At 45.4% G+C, this 20173-nt stretch overlaps 2 protein-coding genes across 3 annotated transcripts in view; both read left to right on the plus strand.

Annotated features, from left to right (window-relative positions):
• Positions 1-2997, plus strand: FNDC4 (fibronectin type III domain containing 4). The gene is made up of 7 exons (XM_040224389.1): positions 1-221; positions 406-550; positions 637-752; positions 999-1203; positions 1682-1771; positions 2093-2217; positions 2384-2997. The coding sequence occupies exons 2-7, from the start codon at positions 430-432 to the stop codon at positions 2417-2419; spliced, it is 693 nt and encodes a 230-aa protein (XP_040080323.1). The 5' UTR covers positions 1-221; positions 406-429; the 3' UTR covers positions 2420-2997.
• A 1839-nt stretch (positions 2998-4836) lies between these two features.
• Positions 4837-20173, plus strand: part of IFT172 (intraflagellar transport 172) — a 37032-nt gene continuing 21695 nt past the window's right edge. For both annotated transcript variants that reach the window (XM_040224358.1, XM_040224359.1), the window contains exons 1-15: positions 4837-4984; positions 7717-7860; positions 8101-8213; positions 8647-8686; positions 8982-9047; positions 9261-9340; positions 9561-9648; positions 10648-10862; positions 11762-11885; positions 12303-12398; positions 13275-13436; positions 13793-13846; positions 14072-14175; positions 14351-14436; positions 19709-19821. In XM_040224358.1, coding sequence (XP_040080292.1) covers positions 4946-4984; positions 7717-7860; positions 8101-8213; positions 8647-8686; positions 8982-9047; positions 9261-9340; positions 9561-9648; positions 10648-10862; positions 11762-11885; positions 12303-12398; positions 13275-13436; positions 13793-13846; positions 14072-14175; positions 14351-14436; positions 19709-19821 — 1524 coding nt within the window. In that variant the 5' untranslated portion in view covers positions 4837-4945. The remainder of the gene's footprint in view (positions 4985-7716; positions 7861-8100; positions 8214-8646; positions 8687-8981; positions 9048-9260; positions 9341-9560; positions 9649-10647; positions 10863-11761; positions 11886-12302; positions 12399-13274; positions 13437-13792; positions 13847-14071; positions 14176-14350; positions 14437-19708; positions 19822-20173) is intronic.

A 20173-nucleotide genomic window follows, 5' to 3' on the forward strand; every position in this document is an offset into this window, starting at 1 on the left:
CGGACAGACTGCGCGGCCGGTCCGAGCTCTGCGGGCTCCGGGGGCCCGCGGCCCGCACCCGCTACGCCTCCGCTCTCTGCCCGCAGCTCGGTCCCGCGCTGCCCGCCTGGCCGGGCCCGCGCCGGGATGGGGTAGGGACAGCGCCACGGAGTCGGCGATGGGCCGCCCTCTGGGCACCGAGCAGCCCCCTGAGGCCTGACCCACCGCGAGGACCGGCGGAGGTGGGTGTGGGCAGAGCAGAGGCGCGAACTGAGGGCGCCGGGGTGCTGCGGGGGTGGGCAAGGCAAGGGGAAAGGGGGGTTCTGGGGCTGCTGTGGGGTGTGGGGAGGAGGGAGAGCAGCTGCCCGCTTATGCTTTCTGGCAAGTCCTTGACCCCCGCCCCCCCCCAACTCCTGCCACCTCCAGGAGCCCCGCCTGGATGTCAAACGGATGCCCGGGTGCCTCCCAGCAGACTCGGTGGGGACGATGGCTTCGCTAATGCCCCTCTCCCCATATCTAAGCCCCACGGTACTCCTGCTGGTCAGTTGCGACCTGGGCTTTGTGCGAGCAGGTGAGTAAAAGGGGAGCAGGTGAGGAGTCACCAGAGCTAGTCTGGGGGTGGACCCTAGTAACCTGTTCACACACTGGCGCCCGTAGACCGGCCTCCGTCTCCTGTGAATGTGACAGTCACTCACCTCAGAGCCAACTCGGCCACTGTGTCCTGGGACGTCCCAGAAGGCAACATCGTCATTGGCTACTCCATTTCCCAGCAAGTATGAATCACCCTTCTGCTGCCCCAACCTGTGTCCTTGGATCTCTGAGCATTCCCTCTGGTCACCACCCCCCACCCCCACCAACTCCCCTCCCTGCCCTGGGAGACAGGTACCTGGGGTTCCCTGACTTAAGCTACCCTTCCCACCCCAGTCCTCCAGAATGCTTGGGTGTTCAAGAATCCTGGGCTAAGCTTTGTGGACTGGTCCCAGGTGAGGCTGTCCTCCTCTCTCATCATCTCCCTGCAGCGACAGAATGGCCCTGGGCAACGTGTGATCCGAGAGGTGAACACCACGACTCGGGCCTGTGCTCTCTGGGGCCTGGCTGAAGACAGTGACTACACAGTGCAGGTCAGGAGCATTGGCCTCCGGGGAGAAAGCCCCCCAGGGCCACGGGTGCACTTCCGAACTCTCAAGGGGTCTGATCGGCTACCCTCCAACAGCTCAAGCCCAGGTGAGAGTCTCGATTATTCCTCACCCCCTAAAGCTTTGGATTCTCTGACTGTTTACCTGGTCTTTGGCCTCCTGTTTACTTCTGCAAAGCAAGCAGCAGTCTAGCTTAGATGAGTAGAAGGATGATATAATTCATTGTACTGCCAGGAAAGGAAGGAAAGCAGGTTGGCAGGAGACTGAGTTTAGACAGGCTGGTAAGGAATTGTTTGGGGGGAAGGGCTTTAAAGCTTCCTTTTACCCAGCCTCAGTTCATAGCAGCTGCAGCCTGCATGAGTGAGCACCTGACCTGCAGCCCTCCTGCTGTTTGGTCTCTAACTACCTGTCCACCAACAGCTTCCCAGAGAGTGGCTACCAGCAATGGTGCTGCGACAGGTCTACACTGACTCTAGTCCCCAGCATCTCCATCCTGAACTGTCTGCACAGGCATAGCTCTCTAGTTGCTCCCCAGAACCTGGGGTCTGTCTTCTTTTCCTTCTCAGGTGACATCACAGTGGAGGGTCTGGATGGAGAGCGACCACTGCAGACGGGGGAGGTGGTCATCATTGTGGTGGTGTTGCTCATGTGGGCTGGTGAGTAAGCAGCTGAATGGGAGACTGTGGATTAAGTGGGGCTGAGTGAAGGTGGGAGTTGGTGAAGGTTGTAGGGAGAAGGTGAGAGCAACGGTGTGGGGAGATGTTCAGTTGTAGGAGATAAGCAGGAAAAGTTCGAAGAAAGGGAGAGGAGGCTGTTGGGAGCCCAGAAAGGATGATGAAGAATGTAACGTGCATGGGAAACAGGAATTCAAAGATTTTCTTCTTTGATTTTCTAGAAATGGCGGGTATGTCACTGCCCTTCAGGGCTATGAGTGGGGAGGTCAAGATAAAGGCTCAGATTTTATGATTGTGTTTCAGCTGTAATCGGGCTATTCTGCCGTCAGTATGACATCATCAAGGACAATGACTCCAACAACAACCCCAAGGAGAAGGGGAAGGGACCGGAACAGAGTCCTCAGGGAAGGCCAGTGGGGACAAGACAGGTGATGTGGGGCCAGTGAGGGCGGGAAGCGGGGGGGTTGTGTCTGGAAGCATCGAGGGAAAGGGAGAGGGTCACGCAGGGGCAGAAGAAGAGGGAGAATGGAAATTTGGGATAGAGGAAACTATCACTTTCCTGAAATTAGAGACTCAGGCCATCTTCTTTCACAGAAAAAGTCACCATCCATCAATACTATTGACGTATGAGTGAAGAAGCAGAACCAGAAGACGGATGCACTAATAATCTGGGGCTGGGGCTGGGGTCAGGGAGAGCCCAAGATGGTGATCTGCCCAAGACTGAAGGATCCCACAGTTTCCCAGAGGGTAATGGCACTCCCACAATCTCAGGCTTGGTATCCATCCTCTTTCCACTGTGAGCAGGGCCAGAAGGTAGGTCTGTTAGGCTCTGAGCCCCTGGACCTGGGGAGTGGATATCAGATGGGATATATCCTTCCACCCCCCAGGTCCAGAGGAGAGTCATTTGTTCAACCCTATCCCACTAGGTCCCAAATGGGGCCCCCATTTCACCTGCATCAAGACCCTTGGCATCCCCAGCTGCCCCCACATCTTGCCTCCGGGTCTCAGAGAGCAGTATTTCTGTGGGCACTCCCTCTCCCCCAGAAAATAAAAGGAACTGTCTGGATCTGGAGGCAGACGCTGCACTGCACTACTCCAACGTCTTCCATGGAGCCTCAGGTGCTCCCCCTCTCACGGGCAGCCCCTCCAGCTGCTGGTGGTCTCACCCCTTGGACATTTTTCCAATAAAGGTTCTTGGACAAACTGCAGCTGACTGTATGCGATACTGTCTAGTATGCTGAAGACACTTCTCCACTGCCTCTCCCCTGACCACAAGGGCCTCTCACACCACCACTACCAACTTGACAGGAGCAGACTCGTATTTGAAGGTGTTTGCTTTGATTCTTCAGTCTAGAATGGGTGGAGAGGGGCCAGAAAGGGACATAGAAAACTAGGGCCCTCGATTCTTTGTTGGGTAAGAATGAGGAGCAGGGGGAAAAAATGGAGGATATAAATTCTTTGTGCACCAGTGGAAAATAAAGTTATGTTACATGAGAGGGCCAGGAGCCTTTTTATCTTCACTGCCCACGTTGGCACCCCAACTCTTCATCATTTATTCCACTGACTTCATCAACACTGAGCTACTAATCAGTAAAGGACTGAACAGGGTTTTGGAACAAATGAAAGATTAATGGATCCCCGGGGGGCAAAGTGTTCCTCTCCTGTGCATTTCTATGCCTATTCTTCCCTGTCCTTGCTTTCCCTTTTGTCTGTCTGTATGTCTCTCTGTTCATTCAGTCAAAGCCAATAATAATTGTAAAGAATAAATGAGTTTATATTTACTCTCTGCCATTATATCCAGAGGAGCATTATGGAAATAAAACTGGGGTTGGAACCCTCCTGTCAAAAGAATTATAATTTGGGCTCTGGGGCCTACTTGTTTCCTGTGAAAATAGGGACTGTCCTCCACTTTTTCCCAAGTTCCAAGGGGAGGTTGGTGCCAGTGAAAGAAATACCTGTTGACATCTGTAAACACTAAGGGGGAGAGACTTCAGAACCCAGAATCTTTCTGGACAGCACAAGCTACACTGTCTGGAAGGTAACAGTCTTCGTGTGATCAGTCAACGTATGACCCTCCCAGTGGAGGCTTATGAACAAATTCCCTTTTCTGCATCTTGATCACTCTACTTTGTTATAAGAAATTACATCAATTACATCCTCTGAAAGGAACCCCAATCCAAAGTCAAGAAGTATCTTTGATACTTATCCAAGCTCCAACCCCGGTTATCACAAGACTAAATCTGTTAGGTGAGCCAAGCTTTGGTCTGTCCTCTGCCCTAAACCATAAAAGCATCCTGATCTAAGCAGGAGTCTTAAACCCACCGTTTTTTAGTTCAAAAGTAGGGTGCTTTACCTCCCTCTGACCACTGGTTCCAAAGCACATTTCTCTCAGACTCTGGATACATCATTTCTGGGAATGAGAGTGTCACACGATATATAGTAGCATGGCACGGAGATAAGGAGCTAGACACTGAGAAGGAATCCAAAGTCCCCCAGCTCTCTGGCTTGAATCCCAGTTCGTCCTTAACCCGCTGTGTTAGGTTAGACAACTGAGCCTTCTAATCTTGAGTCTCCCGTTATGTAAAGTGGGACTAATAATGTTATCACCGTCAAAAGGTGGCTTTGAGATTAAGTGAGACATGTACAACACTTCGTACCGTACCTGGCAGACACATACTGAGTATTCATTATTAGCCTTGTGATCCTGTGCAAGTTATATAACCTATTTGGGTACCATTCTGTCAACTGTAAAAGGCCTGTAAGAGCAACTGCCCTGCTTTTCTCCAGGGTTGTAAGGATTAAAAGAAAGCATTTAGTAGCGTTTACGAACATCAAACACCTAGAGAGACTACGATTACGTAGGACCCCGGAGTTTGCCGAAGCCTTGTGGGAGTGGCTGGAGTTTGGGTTTGCATGCCGCGACGGGATTGGTCGAGAAGAGAAGTCAGCAAACCCTCTCAGGGTCCCGCCCTAGATCTCAACGCGCCTGCGCGCGCTCTATTTGCTAAGCTGCGAAACTGCGTGGTGACCTTGCGACGCGTGTCGCGCTCAGGTCGCTAGTGCGTCAGCGGCCGTCGCTGCGGCTGCGTGGCGGGTTGTCCAGGTAACCACGGGAGTTGTCGCTGTCTGTAGGCATCTGAGAGACAGGTGTTCGTCATGCAGTTGAAGCACCTGAGGACGCTGCTGAGCCCTCAGGTGAGGAGTCGCGTGCCTCTTCCCTCCCTCGCCCGCCTTAGTGTTCCACGGAAAGTGGGGGATTGAAGTTTAAAAACGGTGAGCGCCTACTGTGTGCAGAAGACCGAAGGCTTTAGCGGTGATACGGACTCTGCTCCGTCGATAGAGCGTGAAGTAGGGGAGAGGGGGCTGCTGAGCACCGTAGCTTTCAGTTCATTTCATTTAACGGATCAGTTGTGTACCAGGTCCCATGCTGGGGCTCCAGGGGATCCAGAACTTCCTCAGTTGTTGCCTTTGCTTTCGAGAGGCTCGTACTAGAGGAAGAAGCGCGTGTGTAAACAACTAACAATAATCTACATTGCTTAAATGAGCGCTCTAGGTGCATGTCCCACCGAAGGGAGTGCAGGCGACCACACCGTTCGTTCTGGTGGTGAAAATCTCAGATTCAGAAGAGGCTGGGCACTAGGGATGTAACCCTAGAACATGCTGAAGAAAGGCTGGGTTTTGGAGTTAGGAGACCAGAATTCAAGTCCTAGCGTCACCACTACTTTAAATAAATGACCGGATACTTTAGCCTTTATCGCACAGGCTCTTTAAGCACTCATCCAAACTTTTACATTTGGAAATGGGAATAATAGTAATCGCAGCTAGAGGGGATTAGGGGAAAGAGTTAAAGGCAGTAGTATACACAAGAGAACCTTGTAAACTAAAAAGCAGCAAGAAAACTGTTAGACAAGAGAGAACGATATTCAAAATTCAAAGGACAAAATAATACAAAGCAAGAATATCTGTCATAGTTGAATGTTTAATGTGTACCAAGGCAGCATAAATAAAGAAGTTGGGGTTGTGGAATATAGAATCCGTACACGTGGATTTAAATCTTGATACTGCCGCTTAAACTGTGTTTGTAAACTTGAGCAAATTACTTAGACTTTCTGTGCCTCCATCTGGAAAAGATGCATAAAAGTAGCATCTAACTCAGTAATGAGATAAAGTGAGATAATGCATATCACACACTTAGCAAAGTGCCTAATCTGTAGTGCTCATTAAAACTTAGCTATTATCCTCTTCTCTACCTCATTTTGGAGAAGGAAATGGCAGCCCACTCCAGTGTTCTTACCTGGAGAATCCCAGGGACAGGGGAGCCTGGTAGGCTGCTGTCTATGGGGTCACACAGGGTCGAACACGACTGAAGCGACTTAGCAGCTACCTCATTTAATCCTCACAACAGTCCTGTGAGGTACATATTGTAGAGAAAGGAGAATTGATTGATTATGGGAATCAGGAAGGCTTCACAGAGCATGTGGCTTTAGGGAAATAGAAGGAAACTAGAACAAAAGAGAGGTGTACTCATGGCTTTGAATCTGTATTTTGAAAATTCCTTTACCCTAATGGAATAATTGGAAATGAAATCTCCCTTCAATCTTTCAAAATAAGGTGATGTCAGATGCAGGAAAGGACTAAGTAAGTGCCCAGGATGGTGCAAAATGATGAAGGAAGTTGGTCAGCAACAATTGATGAGGAGCCTTCAACACTCCTAACCTAATTTAGTCAGAGTTGGAGAAGGCTAAAGGTGGTGGGGTGACTATTTTCTGATTCTGGTTTGAGGATTTTGATGGAAAGAAAAGGCCCTTTTTACCTCTGACGTTGAAAGTGGGTAGGTTAGGAGTAAAAATTACCAATGTTTTAAGCCAGGGCTCTACAGCCCAAGTAGTTAATCAAACGGAGCAGAAACTAGATTTTTTTTTTAATTTCTAGGAGGGAAATCCTTAGTGCAGAACCTGCTGCATAGACCACCAGGGCTGGTGGTGGAAGGGACAGACATGGCAAGAATAATTCACCAGGAGTTGATCACTTCTAATTTGGGCCTCTGTGAAGTGAATTGTTAAGGGAAAAAACAACAATGACAGAAATAAAAATAAAAAACAAAGGCATTTTTTGAATCCTAAGTCTCAACTGTGATTATTTTATTTCCCATTCCAGAACTTTTACTGTCTCTCTCTTTTCTCCCAAATAAGTCCAAACTCAGCCTAGCTTCAAAGAGCCTTCCTGAATTGGCCTCCATCTGTTTTTCCTGCCTTCCCCCTTCTGCTCTGCTATTAACAATGTAGTGTCAGCTAAATTAAATGACTGTTTATTCACCAGAACTTGTTATTTGCTCATGCCATTTCTTCTACCTCAAAGAATTTCCCTACTTAACTGTATCCATTCTTCAAAGCTTAGTGTTGATCATTTAAATGGAAAATTATCTCAGGCTTTTCCAAACTGTTATAGTGCTTTGCATGTGACTCCCTTATGGGACTTTTTCCCTTTTTAGATCTTTGGGCAGGAACCACGTTTTGCTCTTTGTCTCTCTCAGCCCTTGGCCAAGTGCCTTTTTCAGTATGGTACTCAAAAACATTAATTGAATTAATGGCTAAAGACCAAAACTTATTCAGACCAGTTGCATTTATTTCAGTAGCAAAATGAGGGAATAAGAAGGCCACGGTAGGGACACACTGGTACTTACTTACTGTGTTACCTCCTAGTGCGTTTGCATTATGGTTTCTAGAAGCAGTTTGTTCCCACCATCCAGGGCTCTGAGGCCTCAGAGACCTGGACAGATCATGGGCATCTCTTTGTTTTAAGGACTGTGCTAGAAGGAAAATTGACCAAAGTCACACTAGAAGTAATGGACCTAGAAATGCTAATGGAACTAGACCTAGCATTCTCCACCAGCGTCTGGATTATTTTTGTCCCCTTTACCTCTGCAGGATGGAGCTGCAAAGGTCACCTGCATGGCATGGTCCCAGAACAATGCCAAATTTGCTGTCTGCACAGTGGACCGTGTCGTCTTACTGTATGATGAACATGGGGAGCGAAGAGATAAATTCTCCACCAAACCAGCTGACATGAAGGTGAAGGGAATACTCACATGTACCTTAATCTGTTGATGGGAGCTTAAAAACCTAGAAGGCTTCCTTACCTGCTTCCTAGCCACAGGCATAGGAAATGGCCTGCCCTTCCTTTGTTCAGTACAAAGCCCTCAAGCCCACCACCATCACACATGCACCTTTTCTTCTCTTTTCAGTATACTCATTACTTCTTTCTTCTGTCCTTTTCTTTCTTCCTTTTTTTTTTTCTTTTTTGACTCTTAGTATGGCAGGAAGAGCTATATGGTGAAGGGCATGGCTTTTTCTCCTGATTCCACTAAGATTGCCATAGGACAGACTGACAACATCATCTACGTCTACAAGATTGGAGAAGACTGGTGAGGATAGAGATTGGGAGATAGGGTGTCCCAGAGAAGAAGGGCAAGGTGGGAAGAAATGTCCCCCTGGGAAGGGGGAGTGGAGAGCATAAGGAGCCGCGCTGGGGCTTGGAAGGCAGGGGCCTTCTGGAGTCTGTTGCTGCCCTCCCTTTGCCTACACTGTGTTTCCTGTGATCCCATCCCTGGAGGAATCAGTCTTAGATCAACAAGGAGGTCCTCTGAGATCCTGAGGAGCCAGGAGTGATGTTCTGTTTTTATTATTCTTCCAAAGCTACTCTGGCTCCTTCTTACACCTCTGAGGGCTTCCGTGGAGTGACAGGCAACACTGGTGGGCCAAGGATGGTGTCTGCAACTCCTTCCCCTCCCCCAGCATCATTTGTGGCAATTATTCGTGGCTGTGGTTTTTAATATGCTTCTCTCCTTTATTTGGCAGGGGTGACAAGAAAGTCATTTGTAACAAGTTCATCCAGACGGTAATGTTCTAACCAGTTCAGGAGGAACAAACATATCAGTATATCTGCTTATAAATACAGCCAGAAGTTGGCATTTGTTAATATCTGGCTCTGACTCTTCCTGCTGCATGAGTGGTGCTGCCTGGCTGCTTACTCCCCTGTGCCTTCCTCCTTAGAGCCCAGTCACATCCCCTCCCCTCCTTCCCTGTGGGCGGCTGGGGTGGTGGCATGTGATAGGCTGTTCAGGTTTAGATTGTCTATCTTTGTGCTCATATACATAGACAGGCTTATCCTTTTCATTCTTGCTTTCTTCCAGAGTGCTGTTACTTGCCTGCAGTGGCCAGCAGAATACATCATTGTCTTTGGGCTGGCTGAAGGAAAGGTAAAGGAGGGAAGCGAAACACAGGAGAGGCTGTGAATGGGGATAATGGTTCTGGAAAGAGGTATATAGTTAATCTTCTCCCTGAGGGTCAAGATACGTAATGGGGGGAGACCACACAGGGAACAGTTTTTGTGTTTTTATTTCTTGATCCTTAGGTCCTGGGTAAAGTTGAAAGTAGCCTAAACAGACTTGTGTCCACTCTCCCATTTTCAGGTTCGTTTAGCAAACACCAAAACTAACAAATCATCTACCATCTATGGGACAGATTCTTATGTGGTGTCCTTGACAACAAAGTGAGTAAGGAAGAATGGTGTCCCAGAAGCCTGGGAATGGTAGGAGAAGCTCTAGGGGAGTCTTGGCTTGAGGGACCATAGTGTGAACGATGGGGAGGGCTGGGAGCAGGAACCACAGGTAGAGTAGTGTCTGATGAGGAAGGGGCCTTTCTTGGGGAGACAGGATGTTCTAACTGCTTCCTTTATGTCTCTCCTTTCTCCCTTTTCCCCTTTTTTTTAGTTGCTCTGGGAAAGGAATTCTCTCTGGTCATGCAGATGGCACCATTGTTAGGTATTTCTTTGATGACGAAGGTTCAGGAGAGTCACAGGTATGAATAAAGGGTGCCCTGGGAGAGGGGAGAAGGAAATCCCAAGCACTGTCCTAGGGGAGGTTGGACATCTAAGGAATTTAGATTATGGTGCTCAGGGAGGAGGCTGGAAGGGTGAGGCCTCAGGCAGAGAGACACCTGGATGTGGCCACAGAAGAGGGTTTGTTTTCAGGAGGCCAGAGCTTAATAGTTATAGGAAGGGATGAATCAAGTGGAATGGACCTTGAGGTAAAGGGGAATAAAGACTCTGAGAGAAATGAAAATTGAAAATTATTCTCATTTATATAAAATGTTTTACATATGTATATAAATTCAAAGAAAAAAAGAGTTGTTTATGCTTGAAAGGGAGAATATAGAGGAATAAAGGAAGGTTCATGTTTTAATCCTCTATTATTTGAATCATTTACAATAAGAATTATTGGTGTAATAGTTAAATGTGCCCTTCCTAAAATAAAAGAGTCGTATATTCCCTGTGGGCCTATATAGTGTTAGTTGATGTATAGGTCAGCTTCCTTTGGGGGCCTTATTAGGTGAGTATTGAAGATCTCCAAACAAGTATTTTGAGGTTTCCTTTTGAACATAAGGGCTTCCCTTGTGACTCCTCTGGTAAAGAATCTGCCTGCAATGTGGAAGACCTGGGTTCGACCCCTGGCTTGGGAAGATCCCCTGGAGAAGGGAAAGGCTACCCACTCCAGTATTCTGGCCAGGAAAATTCCATGGACTGCGTAGTTCATGGGGTCGAAAAGAGTCAGGCATGACTGAGCGACTTTCACTTTGAACATAAAATTGATAAGTGCATATATATTAAAATGTCATAGAAGATGTGTGTGTGGTATAAGATAATTTATGAAGTCTTCAGATTAGGATGTGTTATGCAGGATAATGTTGGGGAAAAGATTTCCTCAAGTAGAATCGTCCAAGGGAGTGTGTCAGATGCTAGGAATGAGAAATTTCTGAGGTGGTGTCCTCAGAGTGACGGAAACCCTCTTCTACTCTTAGGGAAAGTTGGTGAACCATCCGTGCCCACCCTATGCCTTGGCGTGGGCAACCAACAGCATTGTGGCTGCAGGCTGTGACCGGAGGATTGTGGCCTATGGAAAGGAAGGCCACGTGCTACAAACTTTTGACTACAGCCGTGACCCTCTGGAGCGGGAGTTCACCACAGCTGCAGCAAGTCCTGGGGGCCAGTCGGTTGTGCTGGGAAGCTATGACAGGTGGGTCCCTGTCCAGCTGTGGCTTCTGCCTACTTTCCCTGTGTACACTCTTCTTTAGCCCGGTTTTGCTTCCCACCCAGAGTGGAAGATTGGTTGAGCGTCAGAATCAAGTGATTCTCAAGGTTTAATTCATGCACATTTTCCTCTTCCTGCTCCCACCATCCATTAGCATGCCAGCAGTTCCAAGATGCACCGTGCTCTGGTTGTGTGTGTCTCTCTCCCCAGGACCCCACAGCAGACTTCATCTCTACTTTCTTTGTATTACCGTTGCGCCTTTTCAGACTACTGGCTTTGTGTTTATCACACTCTGTTATCCTTTGGTGTTTGTATCTAACCGGCTAATTTGAAGAGCCCTTAAGAAGAGAGCCTCTATTTTTTTTTTTCAGGTCTCCAAAGCCTAGATTAGCATCTAGTATATCATAGGTGCTCAGCTGTTTGAGAATAAATGCATGAATGATGGAACGGTGCATCAACAGCTGGAGTCTAGGTCCCATCTTCCTGGAGTGCTTTTAACCCCAGCTTTGTCAGTGCTGTCTTTGTCCCTTTCAGTCTCATGTATGTCTCTTCCTTTCTTTCTTCTCTCACTCCAGCAATTCTCTTTTCTTTTTCTATATTTCTCTATACTAACAGCTCATTTTTCTAAATATCCACAATCTCTTTTTATTTTTTCACTCCTATCTCTCTTATTCTATTTTACTTTTGACTTGATTTTTCCCAGTTTACTTCCCTTGAACATTTTTGTTCTCTCCTACTAGACCCCCCCATCCCCTGCCACCTTGTCTGTTTTCTTTTATTTCCTCTGTTCTCTGATGTAGCAAAACTCATTTCCTTCCATTACAAGCCCATTTTCGCTTTTTCTCAGCCTCCATCTCTTTTAACAGCCACATACTTAATTTCAGACTTCGGGTGCTCAACTGGAGTCCTCGGAGAAACGTCTGGGAAGAGGCAAAGCCCAAGGAAATTGCCAACTTATACACCATCACTGCCTTGGCCTGGAAGCGGGATGGCTCACGACTCTGTGCGGTATGCAACTAGTAACCCCTTTGTGCTTTGATGACTTCTTCAAATTAAGAAAAATCCCACCTGTCTTAAAGCACTCTCTCCTGACACTGGAGAAACTCCTGTTCCCTTTTGATCACAGTCTAAAACTCTGATGTTCCAGGCAGGAAAGAGAAATCCATACTTTATTGGAGGTCACATGGGTCAAGAGTTTTATAGGCAGGGCTAGTTTCTCCCTCATATCCCATCACTAACTATGTAATGCTCTTAAGTCCTGCAAGTGCCACCTCTTTCCTGCTGATACTTCCAAAAATTGCCAGCCCTTTCACCACCAACTCTTCCGTAGATTCTAGAACCTAGGGTTTGAGAGTGTCTCTAAATACCCTCTTCACACCGCTATACTGTGTGTGTTACCCTTTATGCTGCCACTTTCCTTTCCAGGGCACACTGTGTGGTGGAGTGGAACAGTTTGACTGCTGCCTCCGAAGGAGCATTTACAAGAATAAGTTTGAATTGACGTATGTGGGACCTAGCCAGGTAAGCAGCTGATAGCCTACCACACTGAAGTCATGCCATGGCTCATTCATCCTTGTAGTACTACCCTGTGGTCTGGCAAGAACATAGACTCAAATTTAACCTCTGGCAGAGCTGTTCTGAGGAACAGAATGTGTCTGACAACTTTCCCACTGTAGTTCTTCCAGCTTATTGTAAGAGAAGGGTTAAATACCAGGTTTAAGGGGTACAGAGATTGCCATTTACATCTTCCTGGTGTAAAACTTGACTCCCTATAGGATGTCAGCTGGGGAAGTTGATAAATAGGACTATAATTCTGAATTCCTTTGTTTTAGGGCTTCTGAACTCACTGTATATGATGTTGCACGCTCATGCCTTAGTTCCTGAACCCAGTTTTATCTTTTCTCTACCTCTACCCTCCTTTCCTTCATTTATTATTCATTGATTCCTTCAGTCGTTCAGTTTCTCCAGAAGTATCTTTCCTTTCTTTATCTGTCAGCACTGTTAGGCATTGAGAATTCAAAGATGGTTATCTTTGAATATTGTCCCTTAATCGAGAAGATCATTCTAGTGAAGGAGACACAGTATCGAAAATAATATAGCACACATGGCGAAGTTATAAAAGTTTGTACGGAGCGCTACAGGAAGAGAGGGTGAGTGATTAACCCAGTGGGACTTTCAGAGTCGCTTGTATTATAAGCATCAAAAGAGAGAATAGATGAAAGCATTTTATAAATAGTAAAAGCATTATAAATGTGAGATGTCCTTTTTATCAAGAATATCCCAGGCTAGGCAAGGAAACAAGATGTGCTTTTGCTTAGCACTGTGGCGGTAGGAAAAGGGCACAGCCCATTCCCCCCACTTTCGGACTGGGGGAGCTGAGACTCATCTCCTACCAAGGTGATTGTGAAGAACCTCTCATCCGGGACCCGAGTGGTACTCAAGTCACACTATGGCTACGAGGTGGAAGAAGTAAAAATCCTGGGAAAGGAACGCTACCTGGTGGCCCACACATCAGACACACTGCTGCTGGGGGACCTGACCACAAATCGCCTTAGTGAGGTAGGAACCAAACATGGAGAGGTGGGGAATGGGACATCCTGAGGTGCTGCCCAGATGAGCCAAGGTCCCTGGGGAAGGTCTCCATGGGATGCTCTAACATTCCTGTGTTGGGGACCTGGTTTCAGGGAGTGAGACCCAGGTTTAGAATCCTGGAATATGAATCACTGCTGTTGGACTTTTTTTTTTAACTCCTTCTCCCAGAAACACAGGGACCAAGGCAAAATCTGACGTAGCATCTCTCTTGTGCAATGTCAAACCTCCCCAGATCAATCCCTCTGCGTCCCACCCTGTTGTTCTTGCAGCATTGTCTCGGGTGGTTATCCACGGGTTCCTTATGTCTTCTTCCCCCTTAACAGGTAGCTTGGCAGGGATCTGGTGGCAATGAGAAGTATTTCTTTGAAAATGAAAATGTGAGTAGAGCTTGATTCACCATAAACCTCCTTCTAGCTTCTGTGTCATAGGATGGCAAGTGGCAAGGGGTTGAGGAAACAGCAGATAAAATGGGAAGGTGAAATACAGGAACAGAATAAAGAGAAAAGTAGACTTTGCTGTAAACTCACAATGTACCTCCCTCGATGGTTTGTCCCTTTCTTCATGCAACCTTTCCACCATCTAACAATCCCACTCATCCCCAGGTGTGCATGATCTTCAATGCTGGAGAGCTCACCCTGGTGGAATATGGGAGTAATGATACCCTGGGTTCTGTACGGACTGAATTCATGAACCCCCATCTCATCAGGTAACCCCAGCTAGTTCTATAAATTTTTGAAACCCAAAAGAATTCCTTTTTGACTTCTAACTCCTGTATCCTCAAGTTAGTCTAAAACCTTCATCCCATGTCTTGTTTCAGAGCTCTTGTTAAACATCCTAGCTACCTAAGCCCATTTTGCCTTACCTGACCTTTCATATTTCAGTGTCCGTATTAATGAGAGGTGTCAGCGAGGAATGGAGGATAATAAAAAATTGGCTTATCTTGTTGATATCAAGACTATTGCTGTAGGTGAGTAAGACTCCCTCATAATTGTAATAACAAAATTAATGTTTATAAAGCACTTCCATATCACAGGATTGTGTGCAGTGGAGAATCCAGGACTCTGAGAGACAGCAGGTAAATGTGTCTGCATTCTTACAGTGGATATGTGAAATGTTTAAATTCACGTGTGTGTCTGTGTCTAGAGGTCTAGATATAGATACCTTGATGTGTATAGGCCTGCCCATATAATTATTCATGTTCTCTAGGCATTTATCTTAGGGCTGGAAAATTGGGAATTGTAGGGAAGAACCATTAGAAAATTTAAGAATTTTCCTGTTTAGACTTCATAGGGTCACAGATTCTTAGAACTGGTAAGTCCCCTTAGGAAGGGGACTTACTTTCTGTATGCTGCTAAGTCGCTTCAGTTGTGCCTGACTCTGTGCGACCCCATAGAAAGCAGCCCACCAGGCTCCCCTGTCCCTGGGATTCTCCAGGCAAGAACACTGGAGTGGGTTGCCATTTCCTTCTCTGTATAGTTTGTCATTAATAAGTAGTGATGACACATTTTATGTACATGTCACAAGTGTTCACATTTATAAATCGTACTTTATATGGGCTTCCCTGGTGGTGCAGAGGTTAAAGTGTCTGCCTGCAATGTGGGAGACCTGGGTTCGATCCCTGGGTCGGGAAGATCCCCTGGAGAAGGAAATGGCAACCCACTCCAGTATTCTTGCCTGGAGAATCCCATGGACGGAGGAGCTTGGTGGGCTACAGTCTATGGGTCGCAAAGAGTCGGACATGACTGAGCGACTTCACTTTCACTTTATATACTAATAGTTAATTTTGTATCATGAAATGTTTGAAGCATAGGGAAAAATATAAAAAACAGCGTGATATTCTCTGAAAAGCTTATTAGAGAGTAACATATCCAGGTAGTGTAGTTGTTAACAGCAGAGCTCTGGAGTCAAACTGTCCCACTTCTCTACTTACTACCTGTGTGATCTTCAGGTAAATTACTTATCCTTTCTGTTTCTGAATTTCCTCATCTACAACGTGGGGATAAAAATAGCACCTACTTTGTATGAAAAGCACTTAGACTAGTGCCTAGTATAAGTGCTTAATAAATGTTAGCTATTCATAATAATAATATTATTACTTGTATACCCATAATAATATTATTATGAATAGCTAACATTTGTTACATACTTATTATATACCAAGCAGTAGTCTAAGTGCTTTTCTTATTATTATTACTTGTATACCCATGGGTGTCCCTGATGGCTGAGTGGGTAAAGAATCTGCCTGCAATGCAGGAGACATAGGAGACAGGGGTTCAATCCCTGTGCTGGGAAGATTCCCTGGAGAAGGAAATGGCAACCCACTCCAGTATTCTTGCTTGGAAAATCCCATGGACAGAGGAGCCTGAGAGGCTACAGTCCATGGGGTAGCAGAAGGGTCAGACATGACTTAGTGACAGGGAAGAGCTCTATACCCATACCAAATTCTGTCAAATCCTTAACATTCCATTATATTTTCCTTGAATCTTTTCTCTCTTCTTTTATTGGTGGACATTTAAGTTGTTGGTTTTTCCCTGTTGCAGTATTTCAGTTCTCTAAGGTTTACACCCAGTGTGGAATTGCTGAATCATAAAAGAGGTACATCCTCAGTTTCACTAAATATTTCCAAATTGCTCTCTGAAGAGGTTGTACCAATTTACAGTCCCACAGCAGTTACAGTTCCACATCCTCTCTAATGCTTGAAATTGCCTGACTTCATAATTGGCTCAATCTGATGTATTCAATATATGAAAATATATTTAATTCTATTAATTTTTTGTTCATTTGTTTATTGGCATTTTGGATTTCTTCTGTGAATTGCCAGTTTATATCCATTGCCTCTTTTTAAAATTAGATTGTCTTTTCCTTGTTTGGGCTTCCCTTGTGGCTCAGCTGGTAAAGAATCCACCTGAAATGCTGGACACCTGGGTTCGATCACTGGGTTGGGAAGATCCCCTGGAGAAGGGAAAGGCTACCCACTCCAGTATTCTGGCCTGGACTATACAGTCCATGGGGTCGCAAAGAGTCTGACATGACTGAGTGACTTTCACTCACTTTCTTGGTTACTTGAAGGAGTTCTGTGTGTGTGCAGGTATAGACTTTGATGGTTATTTGCACTGCAGTTATTTTGTCTCACCCTGTGGCTTGTCTTTTCTCTCCTTTTCAGCATCTTTTAGTGTTTAGACATTTTTAAGTTTAACGTAATTCATCACTTTTTAAAAATTGAAGTATAGTTGATTTACAGTGTTTATCACTTTTTAATAAATAGTTTGTGGGTTTTGAGGTCTTATTTAGGAAATCCCCTTCTACTCCCTCCTGTATTTTGACACTTAAAATTTTTGCCTTTTACCTGCAATTTATTTTTGTGCATAATATAAGTAGGAAGCTAATTTTATTTTTCCATATGTGTAACCATTTATTGAAAATCCATTCTTCACCCAATAATACATTATGTCATCTCTCATAAATCAAGTTTCCATATACATATGGGTCTGTCCTTAAGATATTTTTACATTTCAAGAATTTTATATTTCATATGAGGTTTCTGAGCACAGAAAGATAAGTATAATGCAAATAATAACACAGTCCACTGGCCTAAGTTCTAATAGCAGTAGTGAGCCATATGACTTTGGACAAGTCACCTTACTCTGTAGGTCTCATCTTCAGTGTACATTGACAGAGTTTATCTCTTAACTTTTTTGGGTCACCAACCCCTTTGAGTATCTAATTGAAAGCATAAATCCTTTCCCAGAAAAATAGCTACACACATAATTTAGTGTGTAATTTAAGGGTGCTCATAGAAATAGGGTCCCCACAGCTTTAGCATTTTCTAATTGTACTTATAATTGAGGCGTTAAAACATGGATTTACTATTTTGCTTTTGAATTAAAGAAAAATTCATTTCTAAGTTGGTCTTCCCAGTTGTGGCTATCAGCTGGCATTTGGTCTTTAGCTTAAGCATATATAACAAAAACAGGCACATTACTCATTGATAATGTATAAGATAATTGACAATGTATGCTGCTGCTGCTAAGTCGCTTCAGTCGTGTCCGACTCTGTGCGACCCCATAGACGGCAGCCCACCAGACTCCCCAGTCCCTGGGATTCTCCAGGCAAGAACACTGGAGTGGGTTGCCATTGCCTTCTCCGGAACTGACAATGTATCAATTCAGTTCAGTTCATTTCAGTCTCTCAGTCGTGTCCAACTCTTTGTGACCCCATGAACTGTATGTAGCACACCAGGCCTCCCTGTCCATCACCAACTCCCGGAGTCCACCCAAACCCATGTCCATCAATTCGGTGATGCCATCCAACCATCTTCTCCTCTGTCATCCCCTTCTCCTCATGCCCTCAATCTTTCCCAGCATCAGGGTCTTTTCAAATGAGTCAGCTCTTCACATCAGGTGACCAAAGTATTGGAGTTTCAGCTTCAACATCAGTCCTTCCAGTGAACACCCAGGACTGATCTCCTGTAGGATGGACTGGTTGGATCTCCTTGCAGTCCAGGGGACGCTCAAGAGTCTTCTTTAACACCACAGTTCAAAACCGTCAATTCTTCAGTGCTCAACTTTCTTTATAGTCCAATTCTCACATCCATACATGACTACTGGAAAAACCATAGCCCTGACTAGATGGACGTTTGTTGACAAAGTAATGTCTCTGCTTTTTAATATGTTGTCTAGGTTGGTCATAACTTTCCTTCCAAGGAGTAAGCATCTTTTAATTTCATGGCTGCAGTCACCATCTGCAGTGATTTTGGAGCCCAGAAAAATAAAGTCAGCCACTGTTTCCCCATCTATTTGCCATGAAGTGATGGGACCAGATGCCATGATCTTCGTTTTCTGAATGTTGAGTTTTAAGCCAAGTTTTTCACTCTCCTCTTTCACTTTCATCAAGAGGCTCTTTAGTTCCTCTTCACTCCGTGCCATAAGGGTGGTGTCATCTGCATATCTGAGGTTATTGATATTTCTCCCGGCAATCTAGATTCCAGCTTGTGCTTCCTCCAGCCCAGCGTTTCTCATGATGTACTCTGCATATAAGTTAAATACGCAGGGTGACAATATACAGCCTTGACGTGCTCCTTTTTCTGTTTGGAACCAGTTTATTGTTTCATGTCCAGTTCTAACTGTTGCTTCCTGACCTGCATACAGGTTTCTCAAGAGGCAGGTCAGGCGGTCTGGTATTCCCATCTCTTTCAGAATTTTCCACAGTTTATTGTGATCCACACAGTCAAAGGCTTTGGCATAGTCAATAAAGCAGAAATGATGCTGTGAAAGTGCTGCACTCAATATGCCAGCAAATTTGGGAAACTCAGCAGTGGCCACAGGACTAGAAAAGGTCAGTTTTCATTCCAGTCTCAAAGAAAGGCAGTGCCAAAGAATGCTCAAACTATTGCACAATATACTCATCTCACACACTAGTAAAGTGATGCTTAAAATTCTCCAAGCCAGGCTTAACTGTGAACTTCCAGATGTTCAAGCTGGTTTTAGAAAAAGCAGAGGAACCAGAGATGAAATTGCCAACATCCGCTGGATCATCAAAAAAGCAAGAGAGTTCCAGAAAAACATCTATTTCTGCTTTATTAATTAAGCCAAAGCCTTTGACTGTGTGGATCACAATGTATAAGATAATATATAAGAGCTATGAATGGGCTTTGTTCAGGAGACTCCCTGAAAGCATCCTAGCCAACCCTGAGTGGTCTGTTCTAAGCATGATTGTTTCTTAATGTTATCTACAAAATTCAGACCCAGCTAATATTTATCCCCTACACTGACCCGCCTAACTTTAGTCAGAGGTTCCTCCTATTGTGTCTGTGCACCTTCAACACTGATAGACCCTCGAGATTTTATGGCTTGGAGCACCTGTGATCACTGAGGTCATTTCATTCATCAGCTTTCTCTCATTGGTAGGCTTGCTGTAACGGGCTTATTGTGAGTAACAGAAGCCGTAGTTTTGACCTGCTATGAGACAAGTCCCAGAGTCCCAGAGAGGAATCCGATTTCTTGATGGGTCTGGATCTTCTAACTTAACTGCGGAGTTAAATGAAATCTCTGTAAATTTAGAATAAACACGGCATCTGAAGCAACTTAGCAAAACTATATTATACTGACCATTTGTACTCCTGAGTGACGTGCTCTAGACTAATGCAACATTCTTAAAACCAAACTTTCATAAGCCACCTCATGCTTTGTACGTGATTATGTGGAATCTCTCTTTTTCGCACTATTTCCTTTACTCTCTAGTGGACCTGATTGGCGGCTACAACATTGGCACCATCAGCCATGAGAGCCGTGTGGATTGGCTGGAACTTAATGAGACTGGGCACAAGCTTCTCTTCAGGGACCGGAAACTTCGTGTGAGAAGGGTTACTAAGGCCTTAACCACTGACTGGTCCATAAAGGATGTGGTACTAGCTGCCACCAGGGACGGTGGGAGGCAGAATGGGACATGATTTCTTGGGGCTGTGCCATAAGGATAATGAACAGCACAGAAGGATCAACATTTTTTACATCTAATATCACCACGCATCCCATTTTACCCTGAGAGATTGTATCATGCAGGCACCAAAGTCACAAGGGGAATTTGGGAGTTGGTGTGTCTCTTACTCTTCACAAATCTGTGACTTCATGAACCATCCTCACCCCTGCATTCCTCTTCCTTAACGCCCAGCTGACCTTTACCACACATACTTCTCCAGTGCTTTTCGA

The sequence above is a fragment of the Oryx dammah genome, unplaced genomic scaffold (assembly GCF_014754425.2).
Source record: "Oryx dammah isolate SB20612 unplaced genomic scaffold, SCBI_Odam_1.1 HiC_scaffold_25, whole genome shotgun sequence".
NCBI classification, from domain to species: domain Eukaryota; kingdom Metazoa; phylum Chordata; class Mammalia; order Artiodactyla; family Bovidae; genus Oryx; species Oryx dammah.

Bases quoted from the DNA above. Each gene is read 5' to 3' on its own strand.
- FNDC4 (XM_040224389.1), top strand. From the start codon at position 430: ATGCCCGGGTGCCTCCCAGCAGACTCGGTGGGGACGATGGCTTCGCTA. The intron at 753-998 runs GTATGAATCACC...ATCTCCCTGCAG, and splicing joins GCTACTCCATTTCCCAGCAA to CGACAGAATGGCCCTGGGCA. The intron at 1,772-2,092 runs GTGAGTAAGCAG...ATTGTGTTTCAG, and splicing joins GGTGTTGCTCATGTGGGCTG to CTGTAATCGGGCTATTCTGC.